The sequence below is a fragment of the Aquarana catesbeiana genome, linkage group LG06 (genome assembly GCF_042186555.1).
Source record: "Aquarana catesbeiana isolate 2022-GZ linkage group LG06, ASM4218655v1, whole genome shotgun sequence".
Classification (NCBI taxonomy): domain Eukaryota; kingdom Metazoa; phylum Chordata; class Amphibia; order Anura; family Ranidae; genus Aquarana; species Aquarana catesbeiana.
The window spans coordinates 62967134-62984254 of record NC_133329.1 but is presented as its reverse complement, the minus strand read 5'-3'; the positions used below and the strand labels follow the sequence as shown (position 1 = coordinate 62984254).

At 42.6% G+C, this 17121-nt stretch overlaps 1 protein-coding gene across 4 annotated transcripts in view; it reads right to left on the bottom strand.

Moving 5' to 3' along the window:
• LOC141148556 (uncharacterized) overlaps positions 1-17121 on the bottom strand; it is a 75589-nt gene that overhangs the window by 40709 nt on the left and 17759 nt on the right. For 2 of the 4 annotated variants that reach the window (XM_073636107.1, XM_073636110.1), the window contains exons 1-3: positions 14080-14209; positions 3769-4098; positions 2803-3096 (exon numbers count right to left, since the gene is read on the bottom strand). In XM_073636107.1, the coding sequence (XP_073492208.1) occupies positions 2803-3096; positions 3769-4098; positions 14080-14125 (670 nt within the window). In that variant the 5' untranslated portion in view covers positions 14126-14209. Of the gene's footprint in view, positions 1-2802; positions 3097-3768; positions 4099-14079; positions 14210-17121 lie in introns of those variants that run through there. The other 2 variants (XM_073636108.1, XM_073636109.1) reach the window with 2 other exon arrangements.

Genomic DNA, 17121 nt, shown 5'->3' with positions numbered 1-17121 from the left:
CTCCTCTAGCTTCTCTCAGTGCCTTAGTGTGGTGTCTGTGTGTCATGTACCTGGTTATTAATGCTCTAGTGAACGTCTATTTTGCCATCGCACATGTTCCTGGCAGAGGCTCAAAAGTAATGGTTGCTGCAGCACCAGCCAGCTGGAGACTAGAACCATGCATGGAACAATGTAAATATTTGAAGCACACAATGGATCTTCAGATAAAATCCAAACATTTTTATTTTTTTAATTAAAGAGAGATCACATCACAGCAAAGTAGTGCAATATTTCAGAGCCACGCATGACCCCTATCACATCACATTACATGCCTGACAAAGGGGTCCTGAGCGCCTCCTCAGCTGATTTATAGTGTCAGTAGGTCCCTAAGCTCAGCATTGCTATTCCTTCTGCCTGTTGCCCATAGGTGTCACTGGTACCTCTGGTAATAGAGTGGGAGGTCACAGTAATACTGGGTTATTTATGTTCCATCTGGGCAATCACTAGGAGGTTTATTACTAGTGGTATGGCAACTAAATTATGTATACGGTGGGGCTGCCAAAGGACAGCTGTGAGAGTCATTTGGGAAATTTAAACCAGGAGGTCACCACCCCATAAAAGTCAAAAAATGAAAAAAGAAACAGTAGTAGGGGCTTTCAAGAGTGACCTGCTGATATTTTCATATTCTTAAACAAATACACTAAATATTTATATAAAACATTGAAAGCTTTATTATACAGAGGTAAATAGTAATAAAAACATGTATATCATTGGGTGCATCAATGAAATTATATGATATAAACAAGATACTGTCAAGTGTGTAGATTTTACGCATTTCACGATTACACTCCGCTTCTTCAGATTATCATATTCACTTATACCAGTTATCCATAATACTCTCTTAATTAAAAACAATAACAGAAAGGTAACTTCAAGAGGAACCAATCAGATCATCCAGGGCTGTTGGGAGGTACAGCAGAGGGCCGTAAAACAGGGAAGGAGAAAAAGTAGGCCAATCCAAAGTAATTTAGTAATAGATTGATGTTAAAAACAACAACGGACAGGGGCGGTTCTTGATGTCAAATTACCATAATATATACTGTATATAGAAGCTAACAGCTACAAACTGACAACCAAAGCCAGGGTATACCCATAAACGTAGATCCTAGAAAGGTAATAACTATGCCAGTACCCCCTTATAGTATGAGGTCCAAAAAAGAAGGCTTACACAGCCACATACATCCTTAGTCACATAGGCTACACACTTACAGCCTTTCCAGTCTATCTATATATCTATCAGAAAAGTAAAAGCCAAGTATGTTCAACTACACTCTAGAAGGAGCAATATGCATATATTACTAATTAGACCTCTCTAGTTTGGATGCCAAGCCCCACAGATGATGCTCACCTACAACTTGTATCTGAATAATTAGACTTCAGTCCAACTATAGAACTCAGTGACCATTCAGATATAGTGTGTTGTATTTTAATGCTTGTGCCATAATTCTTGGTTTCACCAAAACGTGGCATGCAGTTGAAATCAGAATTGCAAAAAATAGAGAATGACATCTTGTCTAGTGCAAGCACATTGGCCACACCCTTATATTCTGGAAATTACCTCTCAAAATACACCTAAAGTATAGCTAGAGGCAAAACTTTTTTAAGCTTTGGATAGAGTGGAGAGGGATTAGAAAGCTTGTCACTTTTTATTGCTGTCCGTGCCATCGTTAGGGAGATTCCCCCTCTCTATTTGTTCTGTTTACCATTACCATTGAAAGTGAAAATAAAAGAAGATCTCTAAATTTTGGGTTGCCCCCAGAAAAGTAATAGGGGGGAAATCTTAGTGGGGACACTAGTTCTGGTGACTTGAGGGTCCCCAGGAATTCCCTTATTTTGCAGGAATTTCCTCTCACTTCCAGTTTTACAATGAAACAGGAAGTGAAGGGAAATCTCTCCAATGGGGCACAGATTGCGAAATAAAATATGACATGGGTTATAACCCTCCCTTGCTCTATCCAAAATGAAAAAAAGCTTTCCCTATAGTTCTACTTTAACAATTTGACCTATAAAAACCCCCCAGACCCTCGTATACCACAGTGCGCAGTTAACCAATGCATCATATTTTGTATTTTTGCATATATTGAATATTTTGGGCGATATGTGGGCAGGCTTAGTACTAGAATAATAAAGTTCACTCATCATCTCCACTCATACATATAAAGAGATTGATGACAATCGTAAGACATTTTTATACAGCTTTGCTCACCAGAGTTGTCATATCTGGGGTGGGGTAAAGTTTAACCCACAGTCTACGCTCTCAAATATATTGATAACCCGTTGTAGAATGTCTAACATTTGATTTTGGTTTGGCTGTGGTTCCTTCCAGTGATGGAACTACTACATGTGTGGAGTCTTGCACAAATGCAGAAGTCTGGACGAGGCCTCACCTGTGCTTGCACCAGGCAGTCAGGTGTTTTTTTCAGTAAAATTATCCCACTATAAGCAGGTGTTATTAGGGATCTCTTTTATGTCAATTTGCATAACCAAGATACATCAGGACACATGGCACAATCACTCCTGGACCTTAACTAATATGTCTCATTTTTTTAAGCTGCCCCACTGCATGTGAACCTCAAAATCTTTTCCACTGTGTCTCCTAAACCATCATGATTAACAGAAATGTAAAAGCACATAAAGTGGAATCAGTTAGTGCTCTGGTGTTTCTACTCAATTTTCTTGAGTTGCTCATGATTTTGCCCTTTGGCAATTTGCAATTCTTGTTTTGTCTAGTTTTAATAAGCCTTTTTTTATTTGATTGTTTACCTCCATACTGCACTGTATAGCTATCTTGGATGGGATCTGAGAGAGACACATGTTCCACCTGGCAGGTGATGATTAGATGACCCTCTTTGGGAGAGATGGTTAGAGAGCTGTTTACTCTGTAAATCCCATGGGCATCCATCTCAAATATTCCTAACTCTGATTCATTTAGGGCCTGGCCATTCCTGAGCCAGGTCACGGTGATGTCCTTGGGGAAGATATTTGTGATCAGGCAGAGCAGATGGTTTTTCCCATTCTTGGACAGAGCCTTCTTCACCAACGTTACCTTTGGAGCAGCTGGAGGAAAAAATAAATATTTTAGAGGAAAATAGATGAAAAGCTATTTGGTTAGAGACGCTTTATGTAATATTGTAGATGTTTGCCTCCCAAAACCCAGTTGTCCTTTTATTTTAAGTTTCAATTGTAATTCACATGTCATTTTTTTTATATTTTTAAGTCCGCAGCTTCATTGAAATAATTCCTGGTGATTCTGCCATTAAGTTATGGGTGACAACGTTCTGTCCCTGTCTCCCAATTGTGCTTCTATATTGTCACACTGTCCCATGCATTTCCGGTGAAAAGTGTAAGCAGTCATGCTGATGCTTAATGCACAAAGCATGGCACACCACTGTCACCACCAAGAATCAAGTCCTGGGATATGCCATCCCTGCAATACTTATAGAAAGGAACTGCCTACTAAAAGGCTATAGGATATCTGAGATGAGACAAAAGATGGACAAAGACGAAAACAGTATTTTGCTAAAAAAAAAAAAAAAAAAAAATTCAATTGTTTCTGATGTATAGTGTTTTTGAAAAATAATGTAATCACGTTAGGAATAAATTTAATTTAATCTGAATTCTCAGTCATGTAGGCATGTAAAGAGACCCTGTCAATTCATTATGAATGTATAACAAAACAAAAAAGGTTTTTACCTCTTCCTTTCCTTAATGAATTGTCCATTAACCTACCTTGAATATTTAACTGGATCTCCTTTACCTTCCTGTCAGGACTGTAGATGACTAAACACTTGTAGGTCCCCTGGTCATCGATGGTCACATTGTGGATTGTCAGTGAAGCATTACCCTGTCTTGTCTCCTTCTCATCGATGGACATCCTCGGGGTGGCAGATTTCTCCTTGTTGTCATATCTTACTAATTCTTTCTCTTCATACTGCCACAAGATGGCCAAGAACTGGGGGTTTATGGGAGGACTGTCCACTGTGAATGAGCAGGGGATAACAGTGGTGGATCCTATCAAAGCATTGTGCGTTTTGGTTCCCACAACATCCAGCGCTGAACCTTAAACAACAAAAGAGAAAAAATGGACCAGACAAGAAAACTGTAAAGACTTGGGCAAAGCAGAAACCTTAGGCCGGCCATAGTTGGAGCAATTTTCTTTTCTGCAACCATGGGTTGCACACAGTCAGTGTTGACAGGGGAATCCCCCACGCTGATCCATTGTGTTCTCCAGGCGGGGAGGAAGGGCGGAGAACACAGTGATTATTACTAGCGGCTATAACAGCCGCAAGCAATAATTGTATGCAAAGTCTGGCAGGCTGGTTGTACCTAAATAACTTTTGTAAAATTATCTATGTGCTTTTATCACTTATTAAAATGTTCAAGTCACTCCAATTATGAATGATATTTAACAAGTAAGTTAGCATGTGGGAACTGCTTGGTGATTGTACTGTATTGTTACTCATATGGATTCTGTGCCCCCTCATGGCTGGGGGCCAAACCACTACACTGGGCCCCACACAAGATAACTAATATTATTGTACAGGATCTGTATAGTGCTGACAGTTTACACAGCTTTTTAATAAATAAATGGTCACAGTACAATTACAATACAATACAACACAAGAAGGTTAAGAGGGCCCTGCTCATGAGAGCCCATAATCTAAAACAGTGGTTCTCAACCCTGTCCTCAAGTAACCACAACAGGACATGTTTTGGGAATCTCTCAGATAAAATAGCTGTCCAAAATACCAAGCCATTGACTCTGATTTAAAGCACCTGTACAAGATAAAGGAAACCCTACAAACATGGCCTGTTGGGGGTACTTAAGGACAGGGTTGAGAACCACTGATCTAAAAGACAAGGTCTTCTTACTTGCCAGTGACACCTGTCCTGGCACCAACTACAATGTCATTTTGAGGCAAATAGCATTGAACAGTGATTTTGTCTCCACCAGCTCTTCCACACACACTACACAATAAACTTTATTTTTTTAGCCCGATGGCATGGAGGCAAGCTGCATTTTCTTTTGTGAGGCCTCGCAGATCTGTGGTCCAGGCCCGTTCCCTAGGAGGTTTCTGCTATGCAGTGGCCCTAACATAGGGTCTCAGCTGCTTTGAAAAGTAGACAATACAGCCACAAATCCACCCCACCGACAGAACCTAATGCCGCATACACACGAGTGGACTTTACGGAAGACTTTGCCCGGCGGATGGGATTTCGTCAGACAATTGGATCGTGTGTGGGCTCCAGCGGACTTTGTTTTCTCAAAAGTTGGACGGACTTAGATTTGAAACATGTTTTAAATCAATCCGTCGAACTCGAGTCCGGTCAAAAAGTCCGCTCGTCTGTATGCTAGTTCGACGGACAAAAAGCCACGCTAGGGCAGCTATTGGCTACTGGCTATGAACTTTCTTGTTTTAGTCCAGTCGTACGTCATCACGTACGAATTCGACGGACTTTGGTGGATTGTGTGTAGGCAAGTCCGTTCATTCAGAAAGTCCGTCGTAAAGTACGTCGAAAAGTCCGCTGGGTAAAGTCTGCCGTAAAGTCCGCTCGTGTGTACGCGGCATAAGTCTCCTCTCCTAAACTTGCTGCTTCTCCTTCCTTTTTTACATTTTTCTCTCTATCACACAAAAGGTTAACTTGAAGGTGTACACTTTTTTCTCCATTCCCATACACTGAAGGGCTTCAGTCTCGCTCTGTTAACAGTAAATCAGAACAAATGAATCACTTAACTAGCAACTTCTTTCACTGAAAAAATGGCATAGGTATACAGCTACTTTTCATCTCCACAATACAGTTCATCAGAATTCACATGGCAGAACAGGTTACAAATATGTTGGAGCTCCTCTTTAAATATTAGACTGTACTTGGGCTATGTTGTGGTGTCTAACAGCTTGACTTGTAATAGCTAATCCCATTTAAGGGACCCTCCCAAGGGTAACTCTGCTAGGCGCAACTCTACATCTCCTTGTGTATTGTCCTTTTCACTCCCATGGCCAATCAACCAACTCTTTCTTGATCCAACCCCTTCCCACCTAAATACCCCTGCTACAGGAAGCAGCAAAGGTCAAATGTCAGATACACCACCGCGTAATAACCCTTACACCACTAAACAGTAACTCTTAAATGCAACTGTAGTGCCCCCTGACCCCCAGCATCAGGGCGGGCTGACATTTAACCTCAGGGTGCTGGTTCTTAGGCATGGTGGGTGTATATGGTTGCAGAAAAGATGGGCGCCAGTTTATTGCTCACAACAACAAAGAAATGCAGGGAGAGAGGGTTAGGGCACAGGCTATACTTAATCCAGTATGCAGACAAATTAGCAGACTCCAAAAACAAAACCAGCCAGGTAGACAGCAATGCAGAACAAGGGCATTAGGCCTGCACCCAACGCTCTGTATCTACATGGCAACCGCTGTCTCCAATAGCAACCAAAAATGTACGGTGCCATGCAGGATTTCTTTGGATGAATCCCTCTTTAAGCTTTCCCAGCCTCTCCACAGTCCCTGGCTTGTGGCGGAGTAACCTCAGAACTCCATCCTTTTCCTCATACCTCCAGGCAACAAAAAAGGTCTCTCCACCAGAGCCTCCCCCATGCCTCCAGGCAATTAACAGGCTCTCTCCACCAGAGCCTCAAGCACATGGCCAGGCCTTAGACTCCAGGCCTTACCCACGGACGCTGTTCCTCACACCACGTCCACACCAGACCAAGGTCAAGGTGGAAATTCCCCGATCACTTGACTTCCTCCAAATATACAGTCAGGTCCATAAATATTGGGACATCAACACAATTCTAATCTTTTTGGCTCTATACACCACCACAATGAATTTGAAATGAAATGAACAAGATGTGCTTTAACTGCAGACTTTCAGCTTTAATTTGAGGGAATTTACCTCCAAATCAGGTGAACAATGTAGGAATTACAACAGTTTGTATATGTGCCTCCCACTTTTTAAGGGACCAAAAGTAATGGGACAATTGGCTGCTCAGCTGTTCCATGGCCAGGTGTGTGTTATTCCCTCATTATCCCATTTACAAGGAGCAGATAAAAGGTCCAGAGTTCATTTCAAGTGTGCTATTTGCATTTGTAATCTGTTGCTGTCAACTCTCAATATGAGATGCAAAGAGCTGTCAATATCAGTGAAGCAAGCCATCATTAGGCTGAAAAAACAAAACAAACCCATCAGAGAGATAGCAAAAACATTAGATGTGGCCAAATCAACTGTCTGGAACATCCTTAAAAAGAAAGAACGCATTGGTGAGCTCAGCAACACCAAAAGACCTGGAAGACCATGGAAAACAACTGTGGTGGATGACCGAAGAATTCTTTCCCTGGTGAAGAAAACACCCTTCACAACAGTTGGCCAGATCAAGAACACTCTCCAGGAGGTAGGTGTATGTGTGTCAAAGTCAACAATCAAGAGAATACTTCACCAGAGTAAATACAGAGGGTTCACCACAAGATGTAAACCATTGGTGAGCCTCAAAAACAGGAAGGCCAGATTAGAGTTTGCCAAACAACATCTAAAAAAGCCTTCACAGTTCTGGAACAACATCCTATGGACAGATGAGACCAAGATCAACTTGTACCAGAGTGATAGTAAGAGAAGAGTATGGAGAAGGAAAGGAACTGCTCATGATCCAAAGCATACCATCTCATCAGTGAAGCATGGTGGTGGTAGTGTCATGGCGTGGGCATGTATGACTGCCAATGGAACTGGTTCTCTTGTATTTATTGATGATGTGACTGCTGACAAAAGCAGCAGGGTGAATTCTGAAGTGTTTCGGGCAATATTATCTGCTCATATTCAGCAAAATGCTTCAGAACTCATTGGACGGCGTTTCACAGTGCAGATGGACAATGACCCGAAGCATACTGCGAAAGCAACCAAAGAGTTTTTTAAGGGAAAGAAGTGGAATGTTATGCAATGGCCAAGTCAATCACCTGACCTGAATCCGATTGAGCATGCATTTCACTTGCTGAAGACAAAACTGAAGGAAAAATGCCCCAAGAACAAGCAAGAACTGAAGACAGTTGCAGTAGAGGCCTGGCAGAGCATCACCAGGGATGAAACCCAGCGTCTGGTGATATCTATGCGTTCCAGACTTGAGGCTGTAATTGACTGCAAAGGATTTGCAACCAAGTATTAAAAAGTGAAAGTTTGATGGATGATTGTTAATCTGTCCCATTACTTTTGGCCCCTTAAAAAGTGGGAGGCACATATACAAACTGTTGTAATTCCTACACCGTTCACCTGATTTGGATGTAAATACCCTCAAATTAAAGCTGAAAGTCTGCAGTTAAAGCACATCTTGTTCGTTTCATTTCAAATCCATTGTGGTGGTGTATGAAGCCAAAAAGATTAGAATTGTGTCGATGTCCCAATATTTATGGACCTGACTGTCAGGGGGTAACTAGAAATAGCAGGGCCCCATAGCAAAATGTTGTATGGGGCCCCCTCCCACAGCTGCCCTAGTGTCAATGCAGCGTGACCTGTGCCACATACAGCATGACCTGTGCCCAATGCAGCGTGACCTGTGCCCAATACAGCGTGACCTGTGCCCAATACAGCGTGACCTGTGCCCCATACAGCATGACCTGTGCCCAATACAGCCTGGTCTGCCTGTGCCCCATACAGCCCCACCTATGCAGAGGAAGAGGCAAGCCACCCGGATCAGCAGAGAGCGGGATTGCCCGCTGTAATAGCTTTCATTTGAATTTCCTGTCTTCCCGGGGCTCATCGTCACATAGCCCCACCTCTTGGCCCGACGCCTTTGATGACGTCACATGTCCCGCATTGGATCGGCGTTCTGTCTATCAAAGGCACCGGGCCAAAAGGTGGAGCTATGTGACGTGAGCCCCGGGAACACTGGAAGTTCTAATGAAAGCTCTTACATTGGGCAATTCAGCTCTCTGCTGATACGGACAGCTCGCCTCTTCCTTTCCTCTCTCTTCCCCTGGCTGGGAGACTGTGCTGGAGGTGCTCTTATCCTCACCGGGCCCCACTCGGCTGCGGGCCCCATAGCGCCCGCATGGGTCGCTATGGTGGTAGTTACGCCCCTGCTGACTGTATACTCTCTCTTAGCATGTTCAGTGGCCTGAAATTCCTACTGATAGGCTGAAAGACATATGTAAATTCATAACTCAGTCTCACTGCAGCTCGTCATGCTTATGTCAAAGGCAACAGTGCCACCTATTGACAGAACGGAGGAGCCACAATTAAACCAGGCTTAGGAGAAAATTCAAATGATCGCATGGGGGATTATTTACGAAAGGCAAATCCACTTTGCACTGCAAGTGCACTTGAAATTGCACAGAAAGTGCACTTGGAAGTGCAGTTGCTCTAAATCGAAGGGGTAGATATGAAATGAGGGGAAGCTCTGCTGATTTTATTATCCAATCATGTGCAAGCTAAAAAGCTGTTTTTTATTTTCCTTGCATGTCCCCCTCGGATCTACAGCGACTTTACTTCCAAGTGCACTTTCAGTGCAAAGTGGATTTTCCTTTAGTAAATAACCCCCGAAGACTACAAATTTAGCCAAGTTAGTTACCACTTAGCACAGATAAATTTACTGGTAGCCCCTGTTTAATGCCCCGCACACACGGTCGGATTTTCCGATGGAAAATGTGTGATAGGACCTTGTTGTCGGAAATTCCGACCGCGTGTGGGCTCCATCACACATTTTCCATCAGATTTTCCGACACACAAAGTTTGAGAGCAGGCTATAAAATTTTCCGACAACAAAATCCGTTGTCGGAATTTCCGATCGTGTGTACACAAATCTGACGCACAAAGTGCCACGCATGCTCAGAATAAATAAAGAGATGAAAGCTTTTGGCTACTGCCCCGTTTATAGTCCTGACGTACGTGTTTTATGTCACCGCGTTCAGAATGATCGGATTTTCCGACAACTTTGTGTGACCGTGTGTATGCAAGACAAGTTTGAGCCAACGTCAGTCAGAAAAAATCCTAGGATTTTGTTGTCGGAATGTCCGATCAATGTCCGACCGTGTGTACGGGGCATAAGACTACAGTGCTACACAACACACAAATTACATTTTAGGTACTTACCTACAAGTGTAGAACCAATGCTGGGCTTTGCTGATAAAAGGTTCAGCATGCATTGCACACACTCATGCTGCCTTTATTAAAGTGAAACCTCAAGCCAATTTGTAATTTAGTTGAGCTGTTCTTCTAATACAAAAACCTCTGCTAGTAAGCAGACCAAATAAACTGTACAGCTGATCCAGGAAGATTAACTGCTTAAAATAGATGGAAAGGCATCTGCTACCCAACAGCCTAAATGCTACCTAATATATCCCTTTGGCACACTTTTATCTCCATTTAATAAAAATTGCATATTCAATAACTTTGTTTGTTTGTATTATACAACCCCTGGCAAAAATGATGTAATCACCAGTCCCTGAGGATGTTCCTTCAGTTGTTTATTGCTGTAGAAAAAAAGCAGATCACAGACATGGCCAAAAACTAAAGGCATTTCAAATGGCAACTTTCTGGCTTTAAGAAACACTAAAAGAAATCAAGAAAAATAATTGTGGTGGCCAGTAACAGTTAGATTTATAGAACAAGCACAGGGAATAAATTATGGAATCACTCAATTCTGAGGAAAAAATTATGGAATCACCCTGTAAATTTTCATTACAAACACTAACACCTGCATCAGATTAAATCTGCTTGTTAGTATGTAGGTAAAGAGGGTAAATCATCACGCAGTGTTGCAAAAGATTTTGGTTGTTCACAGTCGGCTGTGTCTAAAACATGGACCAAATACAAACAACATGGGAAGGTGGTTAAAGGCAAGCATACTGGTAAACCAAGGAAGACATCAAAGCGTCAAGACAGAAAACTTAAAGCAATATGCCTTGAAAACAGAAAATGTACAACAAAACAAATGAGGAACAAATGGGAGGAAACTGGAGTCAACATCTGTGACGAAACTGTAAGAAACCACCTAAGCCTCGGTTCACACCAGAGGCGGCACGACTTGCAGGTCGCCTCACCGAGGCAACCTGCACACGACTGCCGGGGCGACTTGCAAGACGACTTCTGTATAGAAGTCTATGCAAGTCGCCCCCAAAGTAGTACAGGAACCTTTCTTGCGTCGCTCCGATTAGAACGGTTCCATTGTACAGAACGGGAGGCGACTTGTCAGGCGGCTAGGTCGCCTGACAAGTCGCCCCCGTGTGAACCGAGCCTGAAGGAAATGGGATTTACATACAGAAAATCTAAAAGAAAGCCATCTCTAACACCTAAACACAAAAAAACAAGGTTACAATGGGCTAAGGAAAGGCAATCGTGGACTGTGGATGATTGGATGAAAGTCATATTCAGTGATGAATCTCGAATCTGCATTGGGCAAGGTGATGATGCTGGAACTTTTGTTTGGTGCCGTTCCAATGAGATTTATGCAGACGACTGTCTGAAGAAAATATGCAAATTTCCACAGTCAATTATAATATGGGGCTGCATGTCAGGTAAAGGCACTGGGGGGATGGCTGTCATTAAATCTTCAATAAATGCACAGGTTTACATTGAAATTTAGACACTTTTCTTATCCCATCTATTGAAAGGATGTTTGGGGATGATGAAATCATTTATCAAGATGATAATGCATCTTGCCATAGAGCAAAAACTGTGAAAAAATTCCTTGAAGAAAGACACATAAGGTCAATGCCATGGCCTGCAAACAGTCCAGATCTCAATCCAATTGAAAATCTGTGATGGAAGTTAAAGAGAATGGTCCATGACAAGGCGCCAACCTGCAAAGATGATTTGGCAACAGCAATCAGAGAAGGCTGGAGCCAGATTGATGAAGAGTACTGATTATCACTCATTAAGTCAATGCCTCAGAGACTGCAAGCAGTTATAAAAGCCAGAGGTGGTGCAACAAAGTACTAGTGATGTGTTGGAGTGTTATTTTGTTTGTTTGTTTTTCATGATTCCATAATTTTTTCCTCAGAGTTGAGTGATTCCATAATTTATTCCCTGTGCTTGTTCTATAAATCTAACTGTTACCGGCCACCACAATTATTTTTCTTGATTTCTTTTAGTGTTTCTTAAAGCCAGAAAGTTGCCATTTGAAATGCCTTTAGTTTTTGGCCATGTCTGTGATCTGCTTTTTTTCTACAACAATAAACAACTGAAGGAACATCCTCAGGGACTGGTGATTCCATCATTTTTGCCAGGAGTTGTATGTGGTCACTTTCCAGGGCGGACGCTCCCTCTTACTGACTCTGGGCAGTTGGCTGCATGCTCCCCTCACTGCGTATGTGCTGTAAATGTGCCTAAGCTCTGAGAATGCTCTGCTCAGGGACAATAACAGCCCATGCATAGTGAGGGGATCACGTGGCCAACCTAGGAAGAGGCAAAGCTTCTGGGCACCATCAATGCTTGGGGATCAGTTATTTCAATAGCAGCTCGGCTCAGGAAGCAAGACGAATACAGTAATACATCTCTAGTCTACAGATATGAACATAGATGATATTTGTTTATGCTTGTATTGAGGTTTTTTTTTGTATTGTATTGCACTGTAAATGGATGCTTTTTTTCATTTTTGTCTGGAGTAACACTTTAAAGCACAACTAAACCCATGAACAAAAATGTCATGCAGTAGTACCTTGGATTACGAGCATAATCCGTTCCAGAAGAATGCTTGTAAACCAAAGCACTCGCATATCAAAGCGAGTCTCCCCATAGGAATCAATGGAAACTCAGATAATTTGATCCACAGCCACTGTTTGTCTATACAGTACTGCATGTGGCCAGAGGTGAGGGGGCGCCGGAGTCACTCGGAAAGGCTCAGAGACACATTTGGGAACGGAGTATTTCCGAGTGTCTCCAAGCGCCTCTGAGTGGCTCCGAGTGTTTCCGAGTGTCTCCAGTGCCCCCACCCCCCACCTTTGCGGTACTGCACACCCCAGAGGCTTGAATCCCGCTTGTCTTGCGAGACAACGTTCACAAACCGAGTCAGGAACTTTTAAAAAAACAGCTCGGAATGCAAATCATTTGTAAACCGCATTACTCGCAATCTGATGTTTTACTGTATATTGAAGGTAACTAGTACTCAGATCTGGTGGTTGGATTTTTTTTTTCAGCTCATGACTGCAGTAGCCGGAAGCCTGAAGCAATGATGATTTTGTCATGCTACTTGATTCGCTGCCCCCTTCCACCTGTGTGAACAAAGCTTCTGCGGGGTTGATTTACTAAAATCGGAACACACAGAATCTGGTACAGCTTAATGTTCCATTAAGCTTTGGCAATAAAACCTGTAAGCTGATCGCCGGTTCTTTGCATAGCTGCACCAGATTTTGCACTCTCCAGTTTTAGTAAATCTCCTGTGTGTGATTTGCAGGATTACCAGGTGAAGATAAGGGGGTTGATTTACTAAAGGCAAATAGACTGTGCAGTTTGCAAAGTGCATTTGCACTCTACCAGTGCAGTTGCTTCAGAGCTTAGTAAATGAGCAGAAGCTCTGCTGACTTCCATCATTCAATCATGTCCAAGCAAAAATGCATTTTTTTTAAATTTTCTTTGCACGTGATTGGGTATTCATTGCAAAGTGAAGCCTTACCTCATTTACTAAGCTCTGGAGCAAATGCACTTGCAAAATGGACAGTTTTTTTGACCTTAGTAAATTAACCCCAAAGAGAAAAAAGCAGGAAATATAAAACAAATGCAGCCACCTCATTGGTAAGCTGCAACATATTACATTTTGTGGTCCGTAGTTGGATAAAATTTAATCAAGAGCTGCACCCGTCTATCTTTACAATGTTGAAAATGTATGTTAATCACAAAATTGGGTAAACACTATTACAAATCAAGTAAAACAGGAAGCGTACATGAATTCCAAATGCATATTTAGTTACAGTATTTGTCTGCAGTTTTGCTACAATTGTTATTTTTTTAAATACGGATATTGTACACATAATAAAAAATGATCTCAGTCCCTAAAGCCTATAGTGAATGTGGCCCTGGAAATACCCAAAGATCAGTATTGTTCCAAGTGCTACTTACATGAACGATGCAACAGAAGTAGAAAAAAGAAATCTGGAAACTTCATGGATCTTTTCTGTGCAGCACAGCAACCTCTTCTGAACCAAATCCACCCGTCACACGCCTAGGATTATAAGAAAAAAAAACATTATAGCGAGATAGAGGCTACAAAGGACAATAGTGTAGTAAAGATGTGCAACTGCCATACCAAAGTCCACCTGTCACATGCCTAGAACTACCAAAAAGAAAGAGTTTATGGCTGAGAAGGTCATATATACTACAATGACTAACAAAGCTGTAACATATTTAACCACTACGCTGCATAAGTGTCAGATTTGTGCACCGCAATGTCGTAGTCCCCCTCAAAATCACTGATCCCTGCCATTACTAGTAAAAAAAAAATATGTAGCAGAATACAATTTGGTCTAAACTGATGAAGAAATTAGATTTTTTACATATTTTTATTGGATATGTTTTATAGCAGAAAGTAAAAAAATATTGTTTTTTTTTTCAAAATCGTTGCTCTTTTTTTGTTTATAGTGCAAAAAATAAAAACCACAGAGGTGATCAAGTACCACCAAAAGAAAGCTCTATTTGTGGGAAAAAATTTTATTTGGGTACAGCGTCGCACGACCGCGCAATTGTCAGTTAACAGTAATGCAGTGCCGTATCGCAAAAAATGGCCTGGTCATGAAGAGGTTAAAGCAACCCTGCCCCCTGCCACACATGCGAGGTATCACCAGGAACATCAGATCATGGGCAGTAATTCTAGTACTAGACCTCCTCTGTAAATATAAAGTGGTAACTTGTAAAGGCTTTTAAACGTTGATTATGGATAGTAAAATTTGCGCCGTTTGTTGCCGTTGCACAGGTGTGAGCAATTTTAAACTGTGACATGTTTGGTATCCATTTACTCATCAAATATTAACATCATCTTTTATATTTTACCAAAAAAAATGTATGTATTGTGTTTTATTGTATTGTAGTGAGTGTACAGCTTGTATAACAGTGTAAATTTTCTGTCCCCTCAAAATAACTCAACACACAGCCATTATTGTCTAAACCGCTGGAAACAAAAGTGAGTACACCCCTAAGTGAAAATGTCCAAATTGGGCCCAAAGTGTCAATATTTTGTGTGGCCACCATTATTTTCCAGCACTGCCTTAACCCTCTTGGGTATGGAGTTCACCAGAGCTTCACAGGTTGCCACTGAAGTCCTCTTCCCCTCCTCCAATGACCACATCACAGAGCTGGTGGATGTTAGAGACCTTGCACTCCTCCACCTTCTGTTTGAGGATGCCCCACAGATGCTCAATAGGGTTTAGGTCTGGAGACATGCTTGGCCAGTCCATCACATTTACCCTCAGCTTCTTTAGCAAGGCAGTGGTCTTCTTGTAGTTGTGTTGGGGGTTGTTATCATGTTGGAATACTGCCCTGCACCCCAGTCTCTGAAGAGAGGGGATCATGCTCTGCTTCAGTATGTCACAGTACATGTTGGCATTCATGGTTCCCCCAATGAACTGTAGCTCCCCAGTGCTGGCAGCACTCACGCAGCCCCAGACCATGACACTCCCACCACCACAATGCTTGACTGTAGGCAAGACACACTTGTCTTTGTACTCCTCACCTGGTTGCCGCCACACACGCTTGACACCATCTGAACCAAATAAGTTTATCTTGGTCTCATCAGACCACAGGACATGGTTCCAGTAACCCATGTCTTTAGTCTGCTTGTCTTCAGCAAACTATTTCTTCAGCTTTCTTGTGGATCATCTTTAGAAGAGGCTTCCTTCTGGGATGACAGCCATGCAGACCAATTTGATGCAGTGTGCGACGTATGGTCTGAGCACTGACAGGCTAACCCCCCACCCCTTCAACCTCTGCAGCAATGCTGGCAGCACTCATACGTCTATTTCTCAAAGACAACCTCTGGATATGACGCTGAGCACGTGCACTCAACATCTTTGGTCGACCATGGTGAGGCCTGCTCTGAGTAGAACCTGTCCTGTTAAACCGCCGTATGGTCTTGGCCTCCGTGCTGCAGTTCAGTTTCAGGGTCTTGACAATCTTCTTATAGCCTAGGCCATCTTTATGTAGAGCGACAATTCTTTTTTCAGATCCTCAGAGAATTCTTTGCCGTGAGGTACCATGTCGAACTTCCAGTGACCAGTATGAGAGAGTGAGAGCGATAACATAAAATTTAACACACCTGCTCCCCATTCACACCTGAGACCTTGTAACACAAATGAGTCATCATCATCCCGGGGAGGGAAAATGGCTAATTGGGCCCAATTTGGACATTTTCACTTAGGGGTGTACTCACTTTTGTTGCCAGCAGTTTAGACATTAATGGCTGTGTGTTGAGTTATTTTGAGGGGACAGCAAATTTACACTGTTATACAAGCTGTACACTCACTACTTTACATTGTAGCAAAGTGTCATTTCTTCAGTGTTGTCACATGAAAAGATATAATACAATATTTACAAAAATGTGAGGGGTGTACTCACTTTTGTGACATACTGTATGTATGTGTGTGTGTGCATGTATGTGTTTATATATGTATGTGTGTTTTTATATGTGTGTGTGCATGTATGCAGGGCCGCTGAAAAGGCAGTAGAGCCAGCCTTCCTGTACTGGACCCGGGCCCCATCAGTTCAAAAGGGGGCACAGGCACCTGCTGAGCAGGAGGGTCGGCTGTACGGTCTTATTGCAGACTCCGATCCCACTAGAGTGCTGCCAGCTTCTCCTCCCCTCCCTCCCTCCGGCTGCACTGCAAGGTGATTGGTTCTAGCACATTTGCCACTTCCATCTGCTGTCCGGGCCCCCCCTGTATGCCCCTTTCCCCCTGCAGTGCTGCTGGCTTCCCTCCTCTCCCGCTGGCAGCTGCTGCGGGCAAACAGGGGATACCATTTATTGTCCCCTTCATTTCCTGAATGAACATAGTGAGCGATCGGTACAAATCACTCCTGTGTCCATTCACCACTGAACCATGGTAAACTGTGTTTACTATGCTTCAGATGGTGAATAAGCAGGAAGCTTCAGAGCGCTTCCTATTCATGCAT